The sequence below is a fragment of the Salvelinus fontinalis genome, chromosome 29 (assembly GCF_029448725.1).
Source record: "Salvelinus fontinalis isolate EN_2023a chromosome 29, ASM2944872v1, whole genome shotgun sequence".
Classification (NCBI taxonomy): Eukaryota; Metazoa; Chordata; class Actinopteri; order Salmoniformes; family Salmonidae; genus Salvelinus; species Salvelinus fontinalis.
The window spans coordinates 31,218,456-31,239,818 of NC_074693.1; the positions used below are offsets into that span (position 1 = coordinate 31,218,456).

General features: G+C 42.9%; 2 protein-coding genes across 6 annotated transcripts; both read left to right on the forward strand.

The window, feature by feature from the left end:
* The first annotated feature begins 1,845 nt into the window (after positions 1-1,845).
* On the forward strand, positions 1,846-5,645 carry hnrnpaba (heterogeneous nuclear ribonucleoprotein A/Ba). 2 transcript variants are annotated; one of them, XM_055889044.1, is made up of 9 exons: positions 1,846-1,951; positions 2,367-2,638; positions 3,026-3,194; positions 3,317-3,475; positions 3,577-3,708; positions 3,956-4,046; positions 4,163-4,336; positions 4,430-4,515; positions 4,958-5,645. In XM_055889044.1, the coding sequence occupies exons 2-8, from the start codon at positions 2,388-2,390 to the stop codon at positions 4,498-4,500; spliced, it is 1,047 nt and encodes a 348-aa protein (XP_055745019.1). In that variant the 5' UTR covers positions 1,846-1,951; positions 2,367-2,387; the 3' UTR covers positions 4,501-4,515; positions 4,958-5,645. The 2 variants fall into 2 exon arrangements, with proteins under 2 accessions (XP_055745019.1, XP_055745021.1); XM_055889046.1 differs by lacking the exon at positions 4,430-4,515.
* Positions 5,646-5,742: 97 nt separating this feature from the next.
* Positions 5,743-20,928, forward strand: LOC129827828 (protein FAM53C-like). Of its 4 annotated transcripts, none has more exons than XM_055889041.1 (5): positions 5,743-6,831; positions 15,982-16,205; positions 16,320-16,380; positions 16,506-17,311; positions 19,459-20,928. In XM_055889041.1, exons 2-5 carry the CDS (start codon positions 16,125-16,127, stop codon positions 19,693-19,695), a joined length of 1,185 nt encoding a protein of 394 aa, XP_055745016.1. In that variant the 5' UTR covers positions 5,743-6,831; positions 15,982-16,124; the 3' UTR covers positions 19,696-20,928. The 4 variants fall into 4 exon arrangements, with proteins under 4 accessions (XP_055745016.1, XP_055745018.1, XP_055745017.1 ...); XM_055889043.1 differs by lacking the exon at positions 5,743-6,831 and adding an exon at positions 10,562-12,117 and having other exon boundaries at positions 16,506-17,327; positions 19,459-19,680; XM_055889042.1 differs by lacking the exon at positions 5,743-6,831 and adding an exon at positions 10,569-12,117 and having other exon boundaries at positions 16,014-16,205.
* The last annotated feature ends 435 nt before the right edge of the window (positions 20,929-21,363 follow it).

Consider the following 21,363-nt stretch of genomic DNA (forward strand, 5'->3'; position numbering starts at 1 on the left):
CCTGTGGATGGGAGCATGCCCATGGTAGGCAAAATAATGGCCTGCCCAACATTTTTATACATGACCCTAGGCATGATGGTTATGTTAATTGCTTAATTAACTCAGGAACCACAACTGTGTGAAAGCACCAGCTCAAGTATTTATATTATTTTGGCAGTTACCTGTTGTAATTGCTATCACTGATTGCATTGCACAGTCTGTAAAGTGTTCATATAATTCTGTCATAACATAGAGATTGGTTTATATTACTATTATAAACTGGGTGGTTCGAGCCCTGAAGGCTGATCGGCTGACAGACGTGGTATATTTAAGCAATATTTAAGCAATAAATTGAGGGGATGTGGTATATGGCCAATATACCACTCCTAAGGGCTGTTCTGGATACAGGCCTTAGCCGTGGTATATTGGCCATATACCACAAACCTCTGAGGTGCCTTATTGCTATTATAAACGGGTTACCAACGTAATTAGAGCAGTATAAATAAATATTTTGTCATACCTGTGGTATACGGTGTGATATACCACAGCTGTCAGCCAATCAGCATTCAGGAGCTCGAACCAACCAGTTTATAATAGACCGTATATATCACGGGTATAACAATTACGTTGATAACCAGTTTATAACAGTAATAAGGCACCTCTGGAATTTGTGGTATATGGGCAATATACCACGGCTAATGTCTGTATATAGGCATATACCACACCCCCTCTGGCCTTATTGCGTAATAACCTTTCTTTATATTATGTATCATATTGTCAAACTCAAATGTAGAAAAAGGCTCTTCCAGTTATGGAATTTAAGAAGCAACATGTGGCCTTTTCCAAATGCTGATAATTTGAAAAATATAAATGCAACATGTAAAGTGTGGGTCCCATGTTTCATGCGCTGAAGGAAAAGAATCCCAGACATTTTCCATACGCACAAAACGCTTATTTCTCTCAAATTTGTTTACATCCCTATTAATGAGCATTTCTCCTTTGCCAAGATAATCCATCCAACTGACAGGTATGGCATATCAAGAAGCTGATTAAACAGCATGATCATTTCACAGGTGCACCTTGTACTGGGGACAATAAAAGGTCACTTTAAAATGTGCAGTTTTGTCACACGACACAATGCTACAGATGTCTCAAGTTTTGAGGGTGCGTGGACTTGAGATGCTGACTGCAGGAATGTCAACCAGAACTGTTCCCCGAGAATGTAATGTTAATTTCTCTAACATAAGCTGCCTCCAGTGTCGTTTTAGAGAATTTAGCAGTACGTCCAACAGGCCTCACAACCGCAGACCATGTTTAACCACGCCAGCTCAAGTCCTCCACATTCGGCTTCTTCACATTCGGGATCGTCTGAGGGGGGGTGCTGATTATTCTGTCTATAATAAAGCCGTTTTGTGAGGGGTTGGGGGGGGGAGAATCATTCTGATTGTCTGGGCCTGGCACCCCAGTGGGTGGGCCTCTCCCCTCCAAGGCCCACTCATGGCTGCACCCCTGCCCAGTCATGTGAAACCCATAGATCAGGGTCTAATGAATTTATTTTAATTCCCTTATGAACTGTAACTGTAACTCAGAAAAAAAGTATAAATTGTTCCGTTTATATTTTTTTCAGTATAGTTTGAAGGCTTGTTCCTTCAAGAATAGTTAAAGGTTAAATAAAATACAAAAAAATAAAAAAATGTTCCCAGCGGAAAAGGTACTGAAAGTTCTAATGTATAGTGGGCGTGTACACTTAATGTGAAAAATGAACTGAGGTACATAATTGGCCGTGGCTATGATTGGCAGCTTTGGGGATCAAATCAGAGGCACCCTAAATGAAAGGTCTTTTTTTTTTTTACCGGTACTATAAAACCAACGACGGCTTGGCGTCGTATGGAAGAAGCCATCTTGAAGAGCGTTGGCTGGTTCTGTTGTCATTAGGCGATTTGGAGAGATTATTTTCAATTATTTTATTTGTGTAAGTACCGTAACTGTTTTCGTTTTTTAATTTTTTTTTATGTAAATGTAGTTGTGCTGTTTAAGTAGGAAAGCCTTAGGTCGTGCAGCCTTAGCATTACGTAACGGAGTGATACTATGGTTCATGCTAGCGGTTTATCTGTGCGATACTTTTTTAAAAATATTTTTTTAAATAAACAGTATTTGCTGCTCTTATTTTCAGAGGGTGTCAGAATTGTCACTTTGTTGCAACCGCATTCGAGGAGGCGACTTCCGTACGTCGCTTGCATTCTGGCAACATGGCTTTCTGTAAATGTATGGGAGACAATCTTGCCAGCCAAAATGGAGGGACTGTATGCATAGTATAATGGCGAAGCATGTACAGCGAGTGGGTTACATAATAACAGGTCATTTTATAACAATGTTTCACTTTGCAGGACAAGGGATCTTAGTACAACATGTCAGACACCGAGCAACAGTTTATGGAAACATCCGAAAACGGCCATGAAGGCGAGGAGGACTTTAACGGAGCCGAGCCCGCTGATGAGACCGAAGCCCCGAATGAAGGCGAGGCAGAGACCGAAGCCTGCGTAGAAGATAAAACTGCATTAGAGGGAGAAGGCAAAGGGGAGGGAGAAGATTCACAAAATGGTGCCTCGGAGGGGGAAGGCGGACAGATCAACGCCAGCAAAGGCGAGGAGGACGCGGGGTGAGTGTAGACATGTATTCGAAATATTATATTCGATCTCGGCAGAGCTCATAATGGATTGCATCGCTCCTTTGTTACGTCTGGCTTTGTTGGCGCCATGTGCAGTGCTAAGGGGGGATGGGCCTTTAGTCTCTATGGGATGGGCGAATTCAGCGTAAAAATAACACTCCCTCGTCCGTTTAAACAATCGCGCCAAGCTAAAAGATACAGCATCTGTTAATTAAAGCACATTGGGTTTGTTTCTGATCAAAATTGTTGAGCGTGCGTGGTTTTGGATATGCTGTAGTAGGCCCAGCCTTCCTATGTCAGCAATATGTTCCGTAACACTTATCGAGCACTTGTGTTAATCAATCGCCATATTTAATGTGTCCATTTTTTCTTTGCTAGGAAAATGTTTGTTGGCGGACTTAGCTGGGACACGAGTAAGAAAGATCTTAAAGATTATTTCTCTAAATTCGGTGAGGTGACAGACTGCACCATAAAGATGGACCAGCAGACAGGCCGGTCAAGAGGCTTTGGCTTTATTCTCTTCAAAGAAGCAGCCGGTGTAGACAAGGTAAGAAATTATATTTCTGTTACTTTTATATTTTCAATGTGAAGTTTTATAGCACTGCAATATCCCTGTGGGTATGCTACTATTTGCTCTTCATTCTCCTAGTTATCCTTCCTCTTTTCTAGGTTCTCGAGCAGAAGGAACACAGACTAGATGGGCGACAGATTGACCCCAAGAAGGCCATGGCCATGAAGAAGGAGCCTGTGAAGAAAATCTTTGTAGGTGGTCTCAACCCAGACACAGAAAAGGAAGTTATCCAGGAGTACTTTGGAACTTTTGGAGAGGTAAAGTATCCACATTTCTGATTTTGGTTGTGTGGTAGTACTGACTTGGTGGTTTTGGTGCTGTGTTAACCGTACTTGTTTCATCTTTCCTTGACATGCAGATCGAGACGATTGAGCTTCCACAGGATCCAAAGACCGAAAAGAGAAGGGGCTTCGTGTTCATTACGTATAAGGATGAAACTCCTGTCAAAAAAGTGCTAGAAAAGAAATTCCATAATGTCAGTGGAAGCAAGGTAAGAATGGATCGCAGTCAAATGCACTGCAAGGCCATGTGCACTGTCCCTTTTTGTACAAGTGATTGCGGACGTACAATGTTGCACACTCACTTTCAAATGGAGCCTTTGATTCATGTGAAATGTTATTTTTTTTTGTGGTTTCCTCAGGGAACATGTAACCCTCGCATTAAAGATCCATGCAGTAAATGTTGCAAAGGTTTTTTTCCATGGCTGACCTAAGTTTTCATCTTACGATCTGTTCCAGTGTGAGATTAAAATAGCCCAGCCTAAAGAGGTGTACCAGCAGCAGCAGTATGGTGGCCGTGGAGGTGGGGGACGAGGAAGGGGTCGTGGAGGTGAGTATTAACACCAAACATCTGGTGCTGATTTAACATAGGGAAACTGTACTTCACAGTCCTAAGATCAGTTTGGGTTATGTCTGCTTCTAGTCGCTGTATTGATTTGTTCTCAGGTCAGGGCCAGAACTGGAACCAAGGTGGTGGTGGTGGATACAACAACTACTGGAACCAAGGCTACGGTAACCAGGGCTATGGCTACGGTGGACAGCAAGGCTATGGCGGATACGGAGGCTACGGCAACTACGACTACTCCGCAGGATACGGCTATGGTGGTGGCTACGACTACAGTAAGCGATAACCACCCGAAACACAAATGTGAGAAATTTTGTTGGTCCTTGTCGTACGGAAGACACTCAGTCTTTTTCTTTCTTGTCCTCCAGACCAGGGCAATGCAGGCTATGGGAAAACTCCAAGACGTGGAGGCCACCAGAGTAGCTACAAGCCATACTGATCACATGTAGTGCAGGTATGCATTTTGCATCATCTATGGTGATATGACAATCTAACTGTAACCATTTGTGCCTTTGACTCAAATTTCTCCCATCTAGTCTGATCCCATTCAAACGTTTGTTAATGGGGGGAGGGGGGTGGTGAGGGTCTGGAAATCTTTAATAATGGACTCATTCCATGTGCCAACCATTTTAAGATGCATCCCTACAAACACTACTTGATCAATAAGGGTTGAGGTGGTGGTTGCCCCAGCATAAGCATTAGGGCCTTTCTGATGGGGTGCTGGGTATGGCAGCTAGGTGTCATGTCCCCTTTGATGCGCTCCCCCTCTGGAGCAATGTTATTGTAATGTTACAAAAAAATACTAGTTCGTAAACATCATGGTGTCCATGTGTGTGTAATACTAAATGCCATTTGGTTATGCTCAGTAACTATAAGCACCATGTTTCTCTCTTAAGGTCTAAAGTAAATAAGAAAAAAGAAACCCATGGTCCGGCCACAGCGAACATGGGCTCTGGCTTTTCCTTTGGAGTTGGCAGAAATTTGGCCTCATGCCCCATATGTACAGATGAAGTGAGGAACTGGGGAAGCAAATGCCACTTCCACTTTTTATTTGATATTGTTTTGTGTCCATTTCCAGAGATGGAAGTGTTATTTTTACTGTACTTTTTGGTACCTTTTTGAATAATGTATTGTATGGTCGTATTTTACATGTCTGCTGGACTTACCAACAAACAGGAGCAGAGCTTTCGTAAGCTTTTCAAATAAACTTTTGTTGGTGTTTCTAGATTTGTAGTTTTTTTTCTTTTTCTCATGCTGAGTGTTTGATGCGAGTTGCATGGCTTCAGATGTGGGGTGAGGCGACGGGATTAAACTAATCAAAGGTTTCATTGTAAGCTTGTCTAGTGAATGTTTGCAGTTGGCTAGTAGACGATGACAACCAGCATTTGTTTTTTTGGCTTTTAAGGAGCCCCCCCCCCCCCCCTCATATTGTCTGCATTTTTAAAGTGGCTACTAGTGTTACAAACAATACAATCCAACCGAGCGCAAGCCTGTTAATGTAAGAGGGCCTTCCCTCTCTCACTGGAAACTCATTCCTCTAGTGTCTTGGGCAAATTGGTAGAAATAAACTTTTGGTTTATATTACACGTGGATCCTTTTGTTATTATTCATAAACCTAATGTTAACTGATTTGTACTGTTAAATGGCTTGTCTTGGGTAAGGTTAAAATCGCTCTGTCCGGATGTCTCTTTGGGATGCGGTGGCAGATACTTCGCTGGCAGAGGGAATCGGTCAATGGGGTGAAAGTCGTTCTACGTACATGTCGATTTACTTTCGGAGCTAGCTGATCTTACCCCGCTATGGATCTGAAGTGTAACTACAGTATTTGCTATGTTCTAGGTGGATAAGGTGATAACAGTAGTCCTCTGGTAAGTGCACTCCTACCCAATTTTTGCTTGTCATTAATAGTCCTTTGATACTTGTGTATAAAGTCACTGTTGCCATGCAATGTTGCAATTATCAAGATCAGCTGGAAGTGTCTTCTCAGTCTGCCTGGGCCAGTGTCCATTCCAAGTTGATCATGATCTCTTTCCTACTGTATCAGTAGTACCTCATTGAGTTCTTAGTACTTCGTTATTCCGTAGTTACCATGTGGTGGGGGGATAGTCTCTATTTTCACAGAAGTATAAATGTGAGTGTCACAAGGTATTTTAAATGTATGTACATTTCATAGGAAAAGTACATGGTGTTCTAGTAGAGAAATGCATTGCTCTGTTTCTGTCACTCATGCAGAACCAAAAGCGTGCGGTAATTCCACGTCATAAACCATGTGTTAGCTCTAGAGGTGTAATCATTTAGCTTTGTAGCCTTAATTGTGGTATGGATCAATGAGATTGGCTTTCTTGAGTATGTCTGCAGGCTGTCTTCCTCCACGATGGCTCCAGGTCTGGTGCTCTGCTTTATGTAATGGTTAGTGTTATCTGGGATCCATGGGATGTCCCACAGATGCTGAATAGCAAGGACCTTTATGAAATCCAAATGTCTGAAATGCACTTTAACAGTTAATCTACTAGAGTACTTGACACTCCACACCGCTACCTGACTGTGACCAAATCTTACTGTCTGATGCAATTAAATATTTCTACAGGGTTGTACAAACCTTAGCTGTCTCCATTGTCCAGTTTTTGATGACCATTCTCCATGTCTTGGGGGGGGGGGGGAGTATTTATCAACAGGTTCTGCCATACCTGCTTAGATGGTGTTGAATAAGTGTCATTGGCCTGGTTCAACCCCTATTCCCATCTATTGTGCTGGCAGATAAAGGCATCAGGTAGGTGTAAGTTATCATATTCCTTCAGTTCTGAGAACACTGCAGTAGGTTAAGGGGATTAAGATTAACTGTGGGACTTTCCTATCACCTGTGAGTACCGTAATAAATACGATGTGAATGTCCTGTAATATGCTTCATTCAAGGCTGCAGGGTTTGTGTTCCAATCGCTTGTGAGAATGGTGTGTGTCTTGTCTGCCACCAGCTTTGCGTCCTCCACACTGAAGCACATGGGAGGTTTAAACTTGACTGTTCTCCCAGGGGCTTTCTGTGCTGACTCAGATATGCTCCTCTTTCAGTCTGGAACAGGAGAGGATATTTCTGCTTGTGTTTTTTTGGGGGGGGGTAATGCTAAGATTTTTTTGGAAAAGCTGAAGCCTACAACCAGCCCCTTGGCTCTGTGACCATCTCCAAGCCCACAAAACCACTATTCAGCCAGTATCTCAGAATGCAAGGTTGGTAGTCAATGGTTACTATAGAGACCATGGGCTTGTTCACCTGCTCAGACGTTGCATGCATCAACCAATGGTTGCGTGCCAAGTCTTCGACTGTGCCTTCGGACACCAGATTGCTATAACGTGGTTGGCTGATCGTACAACACCTATGCAGGTGTTGTACGATCTGGCATGTCAGCAGTGCCTGGGCCAAGGAACACGCCCATTACCTAAACATGAAGAGTTCTCAATCAAGTCCTCCTTGATCACTGGGTTTCTGCCAAACTGCACACAGTCACAGGAAAGCCACAATTCATGATTAGGGATGAGACTCCTAATTTGAGTTTTGTGCACTGTACACCTTATTTTCTAAGAATATATATAGGGGCTCCCGAGTGGTGTCTCAGTGCTAGAGGCGTCACTACAGACCCTGGTTAGATTCCAGGCTGTAACACAACCGGCTGTGATTGGGAGTCCTATAGGGTGGCGCACAATTGGCCCAGGGTCGTTAGGATTTGGCCAGGGTAGGTAATTATTGTAAATAAGAATTTGTTCTTAACTGACTTGCCTAGCTAAATCAAGGTAATAAAAAAATAGGTAGTAACAGCAACTACTAGTCTCACTGTGTGAAAGTACCCCACTCTGTTGGCTGTGAAGGCCTCAGCTATCTCCACAGGTTACCATACATGCCAGGGGATGCCCGTTACCCATCACCTTGGCTATGGTCATTATGTCAGGGCAGAAGCCATCATCACCCTGAAGCTGGAAGGCCCAAAAGTGACTCCCCACACCCCCAAAACCTGTCTTCACCTCGTCTTCCACAAACACTCCCCTTGCAGAGCGCGCGTATCTGTAGAGAGAGATACCAACAAAGCAAATCTATTATTATGCACAATGACCTTGATCCTAACTCGTGAGGATTTGGCTGTTCGACCTAGTCTTTGCTGATGAGAGAATGGTACAGTCTAATAGTGCACTGATATTGTATGCTCCGAGGCAGTACCTACTCTGTTACTTTGGTTAGTATCGTTTGGGCAAGAAGATCACTGGGCAACGACTTAATGAAAAACAGTGAAACATGTGGGTCAAGTCCATATTGAGAGAGTATACCCATAGATTTAGAACACTAATAAGCATTGTTACACAGTTACTACACTATCAGCATTACACACTGCTCTGTGTCCAAATATAGACTTATCTGTTCTCCTCGTCCACGCACTATTGTATTTGCTGTACCTTGCAACCTCTTTGCACCTGGTCTATCATGTCTTCCACAGTATCTGCATATGTCTGGGCTGGGTTGGTCGTATCTATAGGTGTCTGCTACAGGGGCCAGTAAGAATGAAGTGGAGTGTAATGCCAGTATCAGCTTTTTATAGCACACTCACCAAAGAAAAGAGTCATGCAATATGTATCCTCTTACACACCATGTAAAGCCACTCTTTCTGTTCTGTCAGTTTCCAGAACCTGTATGGACATATCGATAAGCGAAGTCAAGTGTCAATGATATGGAGGAGGATAGGGAAAAAGAGGGAAGGAGTAAATTTAGAGAGAGAATCTACTGAGACATGCATTTGAAAAGGTAGCAGAACAGTAGGTGTTTAAAGTGTGATATTTGAGAAACCTTACTAGTCAACCACAATGACGTCTTCATGTTGGGTGCCAAGTGTAATGCTAGATCATTGGCCTCTGAACTGTTGGAGACATATACACACACACACACTGGCAAGAAAAAGTGTGTGAACCCTTTGGAATTACCTGGATTTCTGCATAAATTGGTCCTCAAATTTGATCTGATCTTCATCTAAGTCACGACAATAGACAAACAGTTTGCTTAAACTAATAGCACAAACAATTATACATTTTCATGTCTTTATTGAACACTGTTTAAACATTCACAATGTAGGGTGGAAAAAGTATGTGAACCCTTGGATTTAAAAATTGGTTGACCCTCCTTTGGCAGCAATAACCTCAACCAAACGTTCTCTGTAGATGCGGATCAGACCTGCACAACGGTCAGAAGGAATTTTGGACCATTCATCTTTACAAAACTGTTTCAGTTCAGCAATATTCTTAGGATGTCTGGTGTGAACCGCTCTCGAGGTCATGCCACAGCATTTCAAAAAATCAACAACAAAAAAATCAGGTTGAGGTCAGGACTCTTGACTGGGGCACTCCAGAAGGCGTATTTTCTTCTGTGGAAGCCATTCTGTTGATTTACTTCTGTGTTTTGGGTCATTGTCCTGTTGCATCACCCAACTTCTGTTTAGCTTCAATTGGCGGACAAATAGTCTTACATTCTCCTGCAAAATGTCTTGATAAACTTAATAATTAATTTTTCCGTCAATGATAGCAAGTTGTCCAGGCCCTGAGGCAGCCCCAAACAGTTGGGATGAGATTTTGATGTTGGTGTGCTATGCCTTTCTTTCTCCACTCATAGGTTTGTGTGTTCCTTCCAAACAACTCAACTGTAGTTTCATCTGTCACAGAATATTTAGCCAGTAGCACTGTGGAACATCCAGGTGCACTTTTGAAAACTTCAGACGTGCAGCAGTGGTTTTTTTGGGCAGTTGTGGCTTCTTCCGTGGTGTCCTCCCATGAACACCATTCTCGTTTAGTGTTTTACGTATCGTAGACTCGTCAACAGAGATGTTAGCACATTCCAGAGATTTCTGCAAGTCTTTAGCTGACACTCTAGGATTCTTCTTAACCTCATTGAGCATTCTGCGCTGTGCTCCTGCAGTCATCTTTGCAGGACGGCCACTCCTAGGCAGAGTAGCAACAGTGCTGAACTTTCTCCAGTCACAAACAATTTGTCTTACTGTGGACTGATGAACATCAAGGCTTTTAGAGATACTTTTGTAACCCTTCCCAGCTTTATGCAAGTCAACAATTCTTAATTTTAGGTCTTCTGAGATTTCTTTTGTTCGAGGCATGATACCACATCAGGCAATGCTTCTTGTGAATAGCAAACTCAAATTTGGTGAGTTTTTTTTTTTTATAGGGCAGGGCAGCTATCTCCAATCTCGTCTCATTGACTGGACTCCAGGTTAGCTGACGCCTGACTCCAATTAGCTTTTGGAAAAGTCATTAGCCTAGGAGTTCATATACTTTTTCCAACCTACACTGTGAAATGCTTAAATGATGTATTCAATATAGACAATAAAAATACAATTAGTGTGTTATAAGTTTAAGCACATTGTGTTTGTCTATTGTTGTGACTAAGATGAAGATCAGATCAAATTGTATCACTAATTTATGCAGAAATCCAGGTAATTCCAAAGGGTTCACATTTTTTCTTGCCACTGTGTATATATATATTACATTATTCTTCCTATATCTTATATACCAATATATATTACATTATTCTTCCTATATCTTATGCAGATGTCATTGGGGTTATGTTGCAGGAGGACTTTAGGTTGTGGTCTTATCCTGAGTTGACAAAATAGAAGACACACAGCTTTTCGGGCAGAATGGCAGCGAAGCGGTCGGCATTCTGTACTATAATGTCGTGCAGGAAGCGTGAATTGGCTTTCAGATGCTCCATCTGCACGGTGGCTGCTTGTATGATGCTGGGATGACAGTCACAATATGTGCAACAACGATCCATCGTTGTCAACATGTCGTGACACACACTTACCACTAGGAGGCACTGTTGTGTTGATTATGTTGTACTGTAATGTTCAAAGGGCTTTGGATTGTGTCCTTTGCCGCTATGCTGTCACAAAATACACCGAATACAACAGAATACGTATCAAATATGCCAATAAGATGCATTAAAAGAACGTCACCGATAGCTTTGTCTCTTACCGTGCTGAACGTTGCTGATACAGTCCAAATACTAATTGCCATTCTCGTCATACAAATACTGTCCTCTGACTCTAAGAATCAGCAAGACTACCTAGGAAAGACATAATGCACCCAATTTACATTTCAATGTATTCATACTATAGCGGCCCTGGTTTACAAGCGTCAAGCGTTGATCTTCTTCAAGTCATGCAGTTACATACCCAATCAGTTTATTTTGCGTTGCAAGAGGCTCTTATTTACTGAATGTTTCCAAAGCCACTCTCCACTGCTTTTGGCTTACTTTATATTACTAAGTTAAATGGAACTACAGACTCGAGTTGTATTTTCCGCTATTGGCATTACGTGCATGTGCATTTTCAACTACGCATGCGTCAGTCTATTTGTAGGCATTACTTGTGGAGTATTTTCAAGAAATGAAGTGTCTGTCTTTTGGTATAAGGGGAATCTAGCATTTTCGTTATTTCCCATGCAAAAACTGGAATAATGCTATTGTTATCATAGTTCATAGCACCCTTATCATCACAACAACAACAAAAATCTTCCAAACTACACTACCCAGAGTTCAAAACATGTTTTTGTAGCGCTGGGATCTCCCGGGCACACGCTGTAGTATTGGTAGAATACATGTTGCTGGCATATTATCTCTGAAAAATGCATGTACTCAATGTTTTGATCTTAATTTTTTTCTTAAGAAAACGTTTTTGTCTTGTTTTCCAGAACATCGCCCTCGCCTCCCGGACGGTTATACCAAATATATATGTGGTTATACGCTAGGTACTTTCAGCAGGATGCTAGTTTTTCATATTCCATAATCAAAAGCAGAACGTTTCTCAAGTTGAAGATGTAATTTTATTTTTTGGAGAAGATATAGAGTTAATTCATAGATGGATTGTGATACAAAATATTTGGTGTAATAAAAATACACGCATTTAGACGTTTCAACCACCCCTTTTTAATGGTTTCTTCCTATGACTATATATTCGGTGCAATGCCATATTCTGTCCGGTGCTGCTTTCGGTTGCTAAGGAGACGCGGTGGGCAGGTAAATGCGTCTTCATCATCGAGCTAGCTAGTTTTCAAAGCACAATCTGGGTTTGCTGTCAATAATTAACTGAATTGTATTATATTATTAGGAAAATGGCTTCAGGTACTTTGATAATTAAATATGTGAGCATGGTAACATAGTTAGAAAGCTAGCAAACAGCTGAATGATAAGGTTTTATGTCTAGATGGGATACAGCTTATGCCAGAATTGACTTCGTAGCAGGTTAGGATAATTGATCTAACAGGTTTGGAGAATTGGGTTAAATTTAGGAAAGGGCTTGGGGTTAACTAAAATAAACCTTTGACGTCAATTTGACAAACTGTTACACATCTAGCAGTAACCGTGAAGGACGGTCACTTCCACGGGCTGCTGCTTGTTCATGCTAGCTAGAGTTAGCTTGCTAGCTTAACTACTGTTACCTGGACAGCTAGCTATACATGCTTGTGGCGATACCAGTGACTATATGAAAGGTGATACAACAATGTGTAAACCAACACGGACAGCCTAGCTAGCGTTAGTTTGCCACAGCTTGCAACCTGTGACGTTAATCATTGTCAGTTGCCTTTTGCAGCAAGCATTCGCTGCTAGCGATGTATTTGGGGTAATGATGGCTAACTTAACTAATTTGCTTGTAAACTAACTAACTCACCATATTGCTACTAATTGTTCATAGCACGCAACAATCCAATGTCATCACATTTGTTGTAGGTTTGGCTTGCCTAGTAGCCAGCTGATATTTACATAAGTAACCAACGTTAACTATAATCTAGCTAGATCAGAATATTGAGCACTGAGCTAACGTTACTAGAAGTCTCCGGCTAGAGTCGGTTTACCAAGCACTCTAATTTTTGATTTGAGACTTTCTTTGCTTTGATAACATCCCAAAATAGTTGCCTGCCAGCTGGGTTGCCAGAACCTGATAACTAATAACGTTACCGTTTAAACATACTTTACCTAAACTCTAAAGATTAGTTAGTGAGTGGCACACGTGCCATTTAACCCGAACTTTCTATATCAATTAAATGTCCACGCACGCTTTAGTCATTGGCATTTCTAACTGCTTGGTAGGTTTGAAATCTAATGTTTATTTGTGATGGTTCACACACAAACTAAGTCAAAGTTCTGTGAGATGGCTAGTCCATATTTAGAGCATTTTATTGTGGGTAGCACTATCTTGCCACATAGCCCTAAGCACTTAAAGCAACAGTAGCTCCCCAAAGTGCCCAAAACCAGGAAGAGACCTTGCCCTTTGTCATCTACACTGAATAAAAATCTAAACTGCAACATTTAGTGTTGGTTTCATGAGCTGAAATAAATTATCCCTGAAATTAAATGTGCACAAAACACATATTTCTCCGTTTGCCAAGATAATCATCCACCTGACAGGTGTCATATCAAGAAGCTGATTAAACAGCATGATAATTACACAGGTTTACCTTGTACTGGGGAAAATTAAAGGCCACTTTAAAATGTGCAGTTTTGTTACACCACACAATGCCACGGATGTCTCAAGTTGAGGGAGTGCGCAATTGGCATGCTGATGGCGCCGACCGACATGGCAGCTCTGCTTCTAGCTCCTAAGCAACTTTGCTTGTTAGATACTACAGCACAGTTGGCACTAGTAACACAAGCATTTCGCTACACCCACAATAACATCTGCTAAATATGTGTATGTGATCAACATTTGATTTTGACTACAGGAATTTCCAGAGTTCTTGCACGATTAATATTTGTATATATTTTCCCAGATTGTCTGTTAGACTTTATGTAGTATGTGTATATAGTCAGGATAAGTGACTATTATAAACAGGACATACATGCTTGACAATACATTATGCATCATAATGAATTTCTGCTATGCCACAATAAACATCAATAAGAGTTGGATGAAACAAAGTTAAACAAATACCTATATGCAGTAGATGACAAATTGTGACAATGTAATCATTATCAAGACAATTCCAACTCGTGATATAATACAATGTAACGCCAAGTTTTCCTTGCCAGAGATTTTAATGATAATTTCTTTATCATAAGCAGCCTCTGTCGTTTTAGAGAATTTGGCAGAACGTCCAACTGGCCTTGTGTATGGCGTTGAGCTGTTTTCTGATGTGAACAGAGTGCCCCGTGGTGGTGGGGTTATGGTATGGGCAGGCATAAGCTATGGACGAAGAAAACAATTATACTTTATTGATGGCTATTTGAACGCACGGAGATACCGTGACATGATCCTGAGGCCCATTGTTGTGCCATTCATCCGGCTCCTTCATGTTTCAGCATGATAATGCACGGCCCCATGTCGCAAAGATCTGTACATAATTCCCTGAAGCTGAAAATGTCCCACTTCTTCCATGGCCTGCATACTCACCAGACATGTCACCCGTTGAGCATGTTTGATATGCTCTGGATTGACATGTATGACAGCATTTTCCAGTTCCCGCCAATATCCAGCAATGTCGCACAGCCATCAAAGGTGAGCGGGACAGCATTCCACAGACCACAATCAACAGCCTGATCAAGTCTGTACTGCATGAGGCAAATGGTGGTCACACGAGATACTGACTGGTTTTGTGATCCACACCCCTAATTTTTTTGTTGTGACCAATAGATGCCAATCTGTATTCCCAGTTGTGAAATCCATAGATTAGGGCGTAATTTATTAATTTCATTTGACATATTTCCTTATATGAACGGACTCAGTAAAATCTTTGAAATGATTGCATGTTGCGTTTAATTTTTTTTTTGTTCAGTATACATTGAGATGACTACATAGGAAAACAGAAGCTGTTTATCAAGTGCTAGTTTTATAGATGCCTTTTGGTTTCATTGTGATCTAGATTTACAGAACAGTTCAAAGGTTGGAATGACTAGTCAAGCATGTATCTGGACCGGTCTTATTTGGTGTGGGACTGTATAGGCCTTAGCGGAGTCAGTTTGTCTCCATAGGGTGTGTCTCTAGTTCCAATTACTGTTACATCTGTTTAAAAGCTGACCAACTCTGGTATTTGCGTGAGAGAAAAAAAATGCATGGTGTGGAATGTGTCAGTGAACTCCATGAACTGGCACCTTGTTTAACTCTGGTGCTGTGCGCCTTGTGTGCATATTGTTTGTTCTGTGTTCTGGTCATTTTAAGCTTCTTCTAGTCCTGTTGTCCACTTTCTCTTCCCCCTTTTGTGTCTCTCACAGTGCAGGCATAATGTGCCTTTGGCCCCACTCCCTCTTCATTTCCCACACTTCCTCCCCCTCTTTTCCACATTCTCCCTCCCCATTTCTTTCTCCTCATAGCACTCTACAGTGGCACACATCACTCATTGTTGAAATGGACCCATTGAACTATAATGTTCTGTAGTATGCTATTCCCCAAAAACTCCATCTGTGTTTGAATAACTTCCATCTGAGGCAGCTAGATGGTTGGCCAGTCCGTTTCCTAGCCTGTGATATTGCCCAGCTCTTATCTGGGAGGTCTGCAGAACACACTCATTAGGCGTTCACTCTAACTCCTTCTTGGGGTTTTCTCATCTCACCAAAACTGTGTAAACATAGCTGCATGTTTTTACAGTGACCTGCGCCGATGAGTTTCGTAACCTCATTATTTGACCTCTTTTAAGAGGACTAAGTTGATAAGTAGACTAAGTAATGCCACAATGATTCATATTAGGTTTAAACACACTTTCCTGTGAGGACCCAAAGCACAGCTGAGAGATTAGAAGATGGGCATCAAATTGGGAAATCCTTTGGCTTGTTTTTCTGGGGAAATTGACTCCTGCTCCAAATAATTCTGTATCTGATGCTATGATTTCTGGTAAAATGAGTCATGTGAGCAAGTGCGTTTACTACTCATTATTAAATGCTGTTCTTCAGTTGAGGGGAACATGATGATGATCGTTTCTCAGTGAGGTTGGAAGGGTCTGTCTGGCCGGTTGAGGTGCGGAGGGGACGCCACATACCTCGCCAGGAGTCTGACAGCCTGACAAACACCCCATCCCCTTCCTCTGCGAGCCGCCATGGTGACACTCATCACAGAGCAACTCCGCAAACAGAATCTGGAGGAGCCCCCTTACCACAGGGCCTTCTCTCTCAACGTGGTGAGCATGGCATGTGACACAGGTTGTTGTATAGCACTTCTTCCATAAGGAATTACCTTTGCCATAATGGTTGCTTTAGTCATTTTAAATCCCCTCTTCATTGCTGTGTTTCAGTCATTGCCTGAAGTGGGTTCCAGCCCCACTGTGTGTTGGAGTGAGTGTGGGTTGACTCCAGGTAAGGATCCATTTAATTCCTGAAGCTTTTTTTTAATTAAAGGGCCTCGTTCAAAGATCAGGTTCAATCATTAACTGGGGGAAGGGCCTACATTGATTCCCATTTTTGGTTTATTTCACTTTCAGAGAGTAGTTGGTCTATGTTCCCATCCTCCAAGACCCACCTGCAGGATGCCTCTGTCCTGTCCTCCCTGGACCCACTGGGAACACCTTTCCCTCTCCCCAGCACATCTGTGACAGACCTGTCCCTGCAGAGCTCTCCGCCGCCGCCTCCCAAACGACACTGTCGCTCCCTCTCTGTCCCTGAGGACCTGTCCCACTGCCGCAGCCCCTGGCGCCCCAGCGCCTCCAAGATCTGGACTCCAGTCAAGCGCCGCTGCTACAGTGGAGGGGGTGTGGCCTGCATGGGTGTTGGCTCCTTGGTGGGTTCCGTACCCCTCCGAGGCCCCAGCTCCTCCCTCACCTCCTCCCTACACTCCTCCTCCAGCCCCACCTTCTTCAGCCTGGCCATGTCCCCTGACTCCCCTCTCCCCTGGGGCTGTCCCTGGGACCATAACGACCTGCCCAGGGGGGGCTGCACTGGCTTCTTCCCCGCCCCCTCCTCCTGCTCTTCCTCCCCCGCCTCGCTGGGTTCCTGTCGGCCCTTGCTGCAACGCCGCTTCTCCCTGTCCCCTGTGCACATCCTGCCTCCCCGGCCCTCCCCCTCTCCTGCTCCCGATCTAGTCCCACGCTACCCTTCGATGGAGCCCCCGGCCCCATCTCCCTCAGCCTGCAGTTCCCCGTCATCCTCGAGGCGTGACCTACCCCCCTGTCTCCCACGCTGCCACTCTCAGCCCTGTGACCTGCGTAAGCCCGGCCTGAAGAGACGCCATGACGCGGACACCCTGCCTTACTATTTCAGGCCTGGCCTGGACTTCAGCAAGATGACTCCGGTGAGCTTGATGAGAGGTACAACTGTTGTAAGGCCTATTCAGAAATGCAATGGATCCAAAACAACACAAAATGCATAACTTTGGTAGAAACTGCTCATAGTTGTCCTTGATGCAGAGAACCTTTGTAATTTGATTGAGAGTAGCAGGGGGCCTAAAGCAGCCCCTCATCTCTCAGCTCTCCTGCTTCTCTCCGAAGAGACCAGTGTGTTTGTGGGGAACTTAGGCTCATTAGCCAGGAGAAGTGGGGACACTGGTTCTCTGACTCCTCCACCTCCCCTCATGAGCCAGAACTACTGCATTCACATTCCTGCCCCAGCCTGACCGGACTAGTCTGGATTTGGGTTCAGGGTGTGGCATTGTCGGTACTGTGCTGCCTGGCCATGGAACCTCATTGCCCTGACCACCCGTGTGTGTATTTTTGGGCTGACACTTGCATTCCTGTGTCCAATCGTTGATATATGCCTGATCTCGTCCACCAGCCGGCTCTGTCGAACCGTCTGGTTTCAACAGCGCCACAGAAAGGGACTTGAATGAAGTATATGGCAGGAGTGGACGAAACAAACCATTTGAATGAGCTAAAGTATCAGTCCACCATCTAGTGTAACACTTTAGAACCTTCCCTTACATAGTGGACTTTGACGCGCAAGTGATTTAAACAAAGTGAGTTTGTAAAATCTGAAAGCACACATCTTAGAAGTAGTTTTCGTATATAAACTTTATATACCGAGTTCCAAATCAATTGGCCTTTGCAAAAATATGGTCAATGTGATGGAACATTTTCTTTTGATTTGGTGACTTTCTACATTTTTCAGTCCCATCTCTAATACAGCTGTAGCAGGGTCCTTCCCTCGCCTGACTATTTGAAGCCACGCTCCTTTCAAGTCCCACTTTGTTGCAGTGTTACCAGGTTCTCTATATGCGGTAGCAATTGAGCCTGGGGGATGAGGTTAATGTGTCAATGCCCATTGTCTTGCCACTATGGACATCCACCACCCCAGCCATGTATATTTAACCACTGCTATGGACTTCCTGCTCTGGGGAGTGATGTCATCACTTTTTCTCACTGGTGTATTTATTTTAATTTTCTTCTCATTCCTGGTTGGTTTGTTTGGCCTTCTGGGGGTGTGACTGGAGCTGCTGCTGCTGGGTCTGCAGCTAGCTGGCGGTGTCTCCTTGTGTCATGTTTTAAGATGGTGGGTTGTGGTTCATGAAATGGTTGCCTTTCTAGTGTAACAAGACCAAGGGAGAGCTCAGTTGGCTCTGACTGGGGTCTCGGAGCAGGATGAATTGGTGGGGGGGGGGTGCTCGTTGTCAGTGCATATACAGATACATTTACGTATGCTTTGCATAGACCGGTCTCATTTGAAAGGTGGACATTCTCACCAGGGCTTGACAATAAATAATATTTTTTTAAATCCCTTTGGACAAGTAGGACTTACAGAAAATTATGTAACACCATTTTTACATTATATGATTCAAGGAACCGCTTTAAAATAAATTGTCTACGGTTCAGAACCGACCAACCACTGCCCATTTTAAAGCGATGAGGCTGATGTAACTGATCAGACTGTTTTTAGCGTAACTTTTTTCTCAATTGTATTTTAAGCTCAACAATGTGCACATGTTTAGGCTTTTTGTCAACGTTCCAAGATGCAATTTACGGGACAACAGTTCTCAAAAGCACATCACATGCAAAAACGGTTTCATGTGACGGTACTGAAAATAATCATTTGGAATTAAGGGGTGCTCTAAATATGCATTAACTAGCATAGGTTACTAATATGGCTAGGATTATTCCTTTGGCTGCTGGACAATAAAATGTTGATTTGAAAACCAATAGAATTTGGAGGACAAGCATTACACTCATGGTGTTTTGAATAACTACAAACATACTAAAAGCTTTTGGCAAGTTCCTTACACACCAGGATCAATATTACCATTATTGTATTACTAGAGCAACTTTGACAAGTGCACTGTTTAGAGCGTATGGCTAGTTGAGTTGCAGAAGGCCCTCCTGAAATGCCTGCACACATCTGCCTTCATGGGTGTTAGCTTATTAGATTCAGCTGAAGCTGAGTTGTGTGGATAAACTTGTTTCTCTGGGAAATGCTGAAGATATTAAGTGTTTGTTTCTGTTCTGTGTGTAGATTCGCAGTGGGGAGCCCCTGGTGTGTGGAGCAGCTGTCTACATGGGGCTAGAGCCTGTTCCAGGGGACTTCAGAGGAGCCTTCTCCCCTGCAGACCTGGGAAGAACCAGCATTGGACCATTGAGTGAAAGTGAGGAAGAGGAGAACATAAATATGGGTGCGCAAGAGGCCGGGCAGCAGAGTGTGTTTGAGAGAGACTGCACAGAACTGGACTTGAACCTTATTGAGGAGAATTGAAAGTTTATTGGTGCTCTGTGTGTGATTGACAGCATTCATCGTCATATTCACATTACACCCCGGCCGAGCCCACAGGAACCTGCTGCCTTCGAAGGGGCCACATTAGGGGCCCTTCATATCACTGGCTGACTATAGGTTATGGATCAATTTTACCATTAGTGTAATGCTAGAGCAACTTTGACAAGCTCACAATATTCAGCATTTCAGGACAATGATGTTCTGCCTGTCCATACTCTGTGGGTAAATGTGTATACCCAGAAACACAATGGAGATGGATAAGACGTGGTGATTTCTGAAGGTCATACTATAATAGCCGCTTTCTAATAATACGGGTAGTAACGCTCTACCACTACTACAATTATAAAAATGATGCAGTTTGCTTGCGATGGACACTCCTGTCGGCAGGATACATTACCGAACGTATGGCCAGTTGAGTTGCCGAAGGCCCCCTGAAAAGCCTTCACACATCGGCTTTCATGGGTGTAGGCCGAAAGCTCTGACGTGTTTGATTTGGCCGGGTGGAAAACCCACACACCTGTAAAGGGAATCAAGGAGGGACCCATGTGCTTTCCTCATAGCTGGCAAATGTATATTTTGCTGCTTCTGTTTCCCTTACTACTTAGATAATGCATTCATTTGTTCTCCACAATTGGCTGAATTAAATATTGTACATTAATCATGTACAAAGCAGGTGTTTCTGCTTTCATGGTTTTTGTTCATAACATCTTGATGTTTTCTTGGTCTCCCATAGAAATGGAACCTATATAGTCTGTCCATTCTGATTCAGTTCCCCACTAATGAACAGATCACACTTGCACTGTAATAGGATTTGAATAATTGACTCGATGCTGCAGTTGGATCCTTTAGGGCACAATGTAATGTACTGTACAGTGGTCACCTGTGGAAACCATTTTGTGTGAGTGGATGACTGTTTAGATAGGCAGCTCAGTTTCTTTATCTTTTTTTTTCAAATAGTTTTTGACCAATCAGATGTTTTCACGGCAATCTTTTGCAGAGCTGAGTTGATTGGTCAAAATACCAATTAGTGAAAAAAATATCAGAATTTGGCTGCCTGTCCAAACGCAGCATTAGCGTGTGAGAAGGAACCAGTAGAGATGCAGAGGATTGGTGGCCTTTCGAGAGATTATTTTTATTGTATGTTTTCAGATGGAAATGTCTATTTACACTTTGTGTACAAATAAAGTTTATTAGATTAATTTTGCAAAAAAATCACCTTTGTCTGGTTTCTTTCAATCAGAAATGTTTAAGATGGTGTGTATTGGAATATTTATAGGTGTCAAATGGGATCACCTAGGAAGACCGGTTTCTTTATGTAGCATGTTTGATTCAAGATTGTCAACATAAACATCCACCTGAGAATGGTGCATCAGTCTAGTAGTCTAGCCTCAAGTAAATTCTTGAAACATACAGAGAGTATAGGGCACACTGACTTTAGTGACATCTGGTGGTCACTCAAAGTTATCTAAACGTTCTAAAGATTAGACAGATCATTGAGAAAGAGGTACTTTATTCGAGTAGGACCTGGGGGGGGGGGCATGTTTGTTTGAAAGGAACAATATGATACATTGCTCTATATTCATTAACTTGGGGCAGTGACCCTGTAAAAACAGAATATCCTCTAAAGAACATTGCACGATAAATCGTAAG

Coding starts and splice junctions, on each gene's coding strand:
- hnrnpaba (XM_055889044.1), top strand. CDS start 2,388: ATGTCAGACACCGAGCAACAGTTTATGGAAACATCCGAAAACGGCCAT. Junction 3,709..3,955: donor ATAATGTCAGTGGAAGCAAG/GTAAGAATGGAT, acceptor GATCTGTTCCAG/TGTGAGATTAAAATAGCCCA. Junction 4,337..4,429: donor TGGTGGTGGCTACGACTACA/GTAAGCGATAAC, acceptor CTTGTCCTCCAG/ACCAGGGCAATGCAGGCTAT.
- LOC129827828 (XM_055889041.1), top strand. CDS start 16,125: ATGGTGACACTCATCACAGAGCAACTCCGCAAACAGAATCTGGAGGAG. Junction 16,206..16,319: donor GGGCCTTCTCTCTCAACGTG/GTGAGCATGGCA, acceptor GCTGTGTTTCAG/TCATTGCCTGAAGTGGGTTC. Junction 17,312..19,458: donor ACTTCAGCAAGATGACTCCG/GTGAGCTTGATG, acceptor TTCTGTGTGTAG/ATTCGCAGTGGGGAGCCCCT.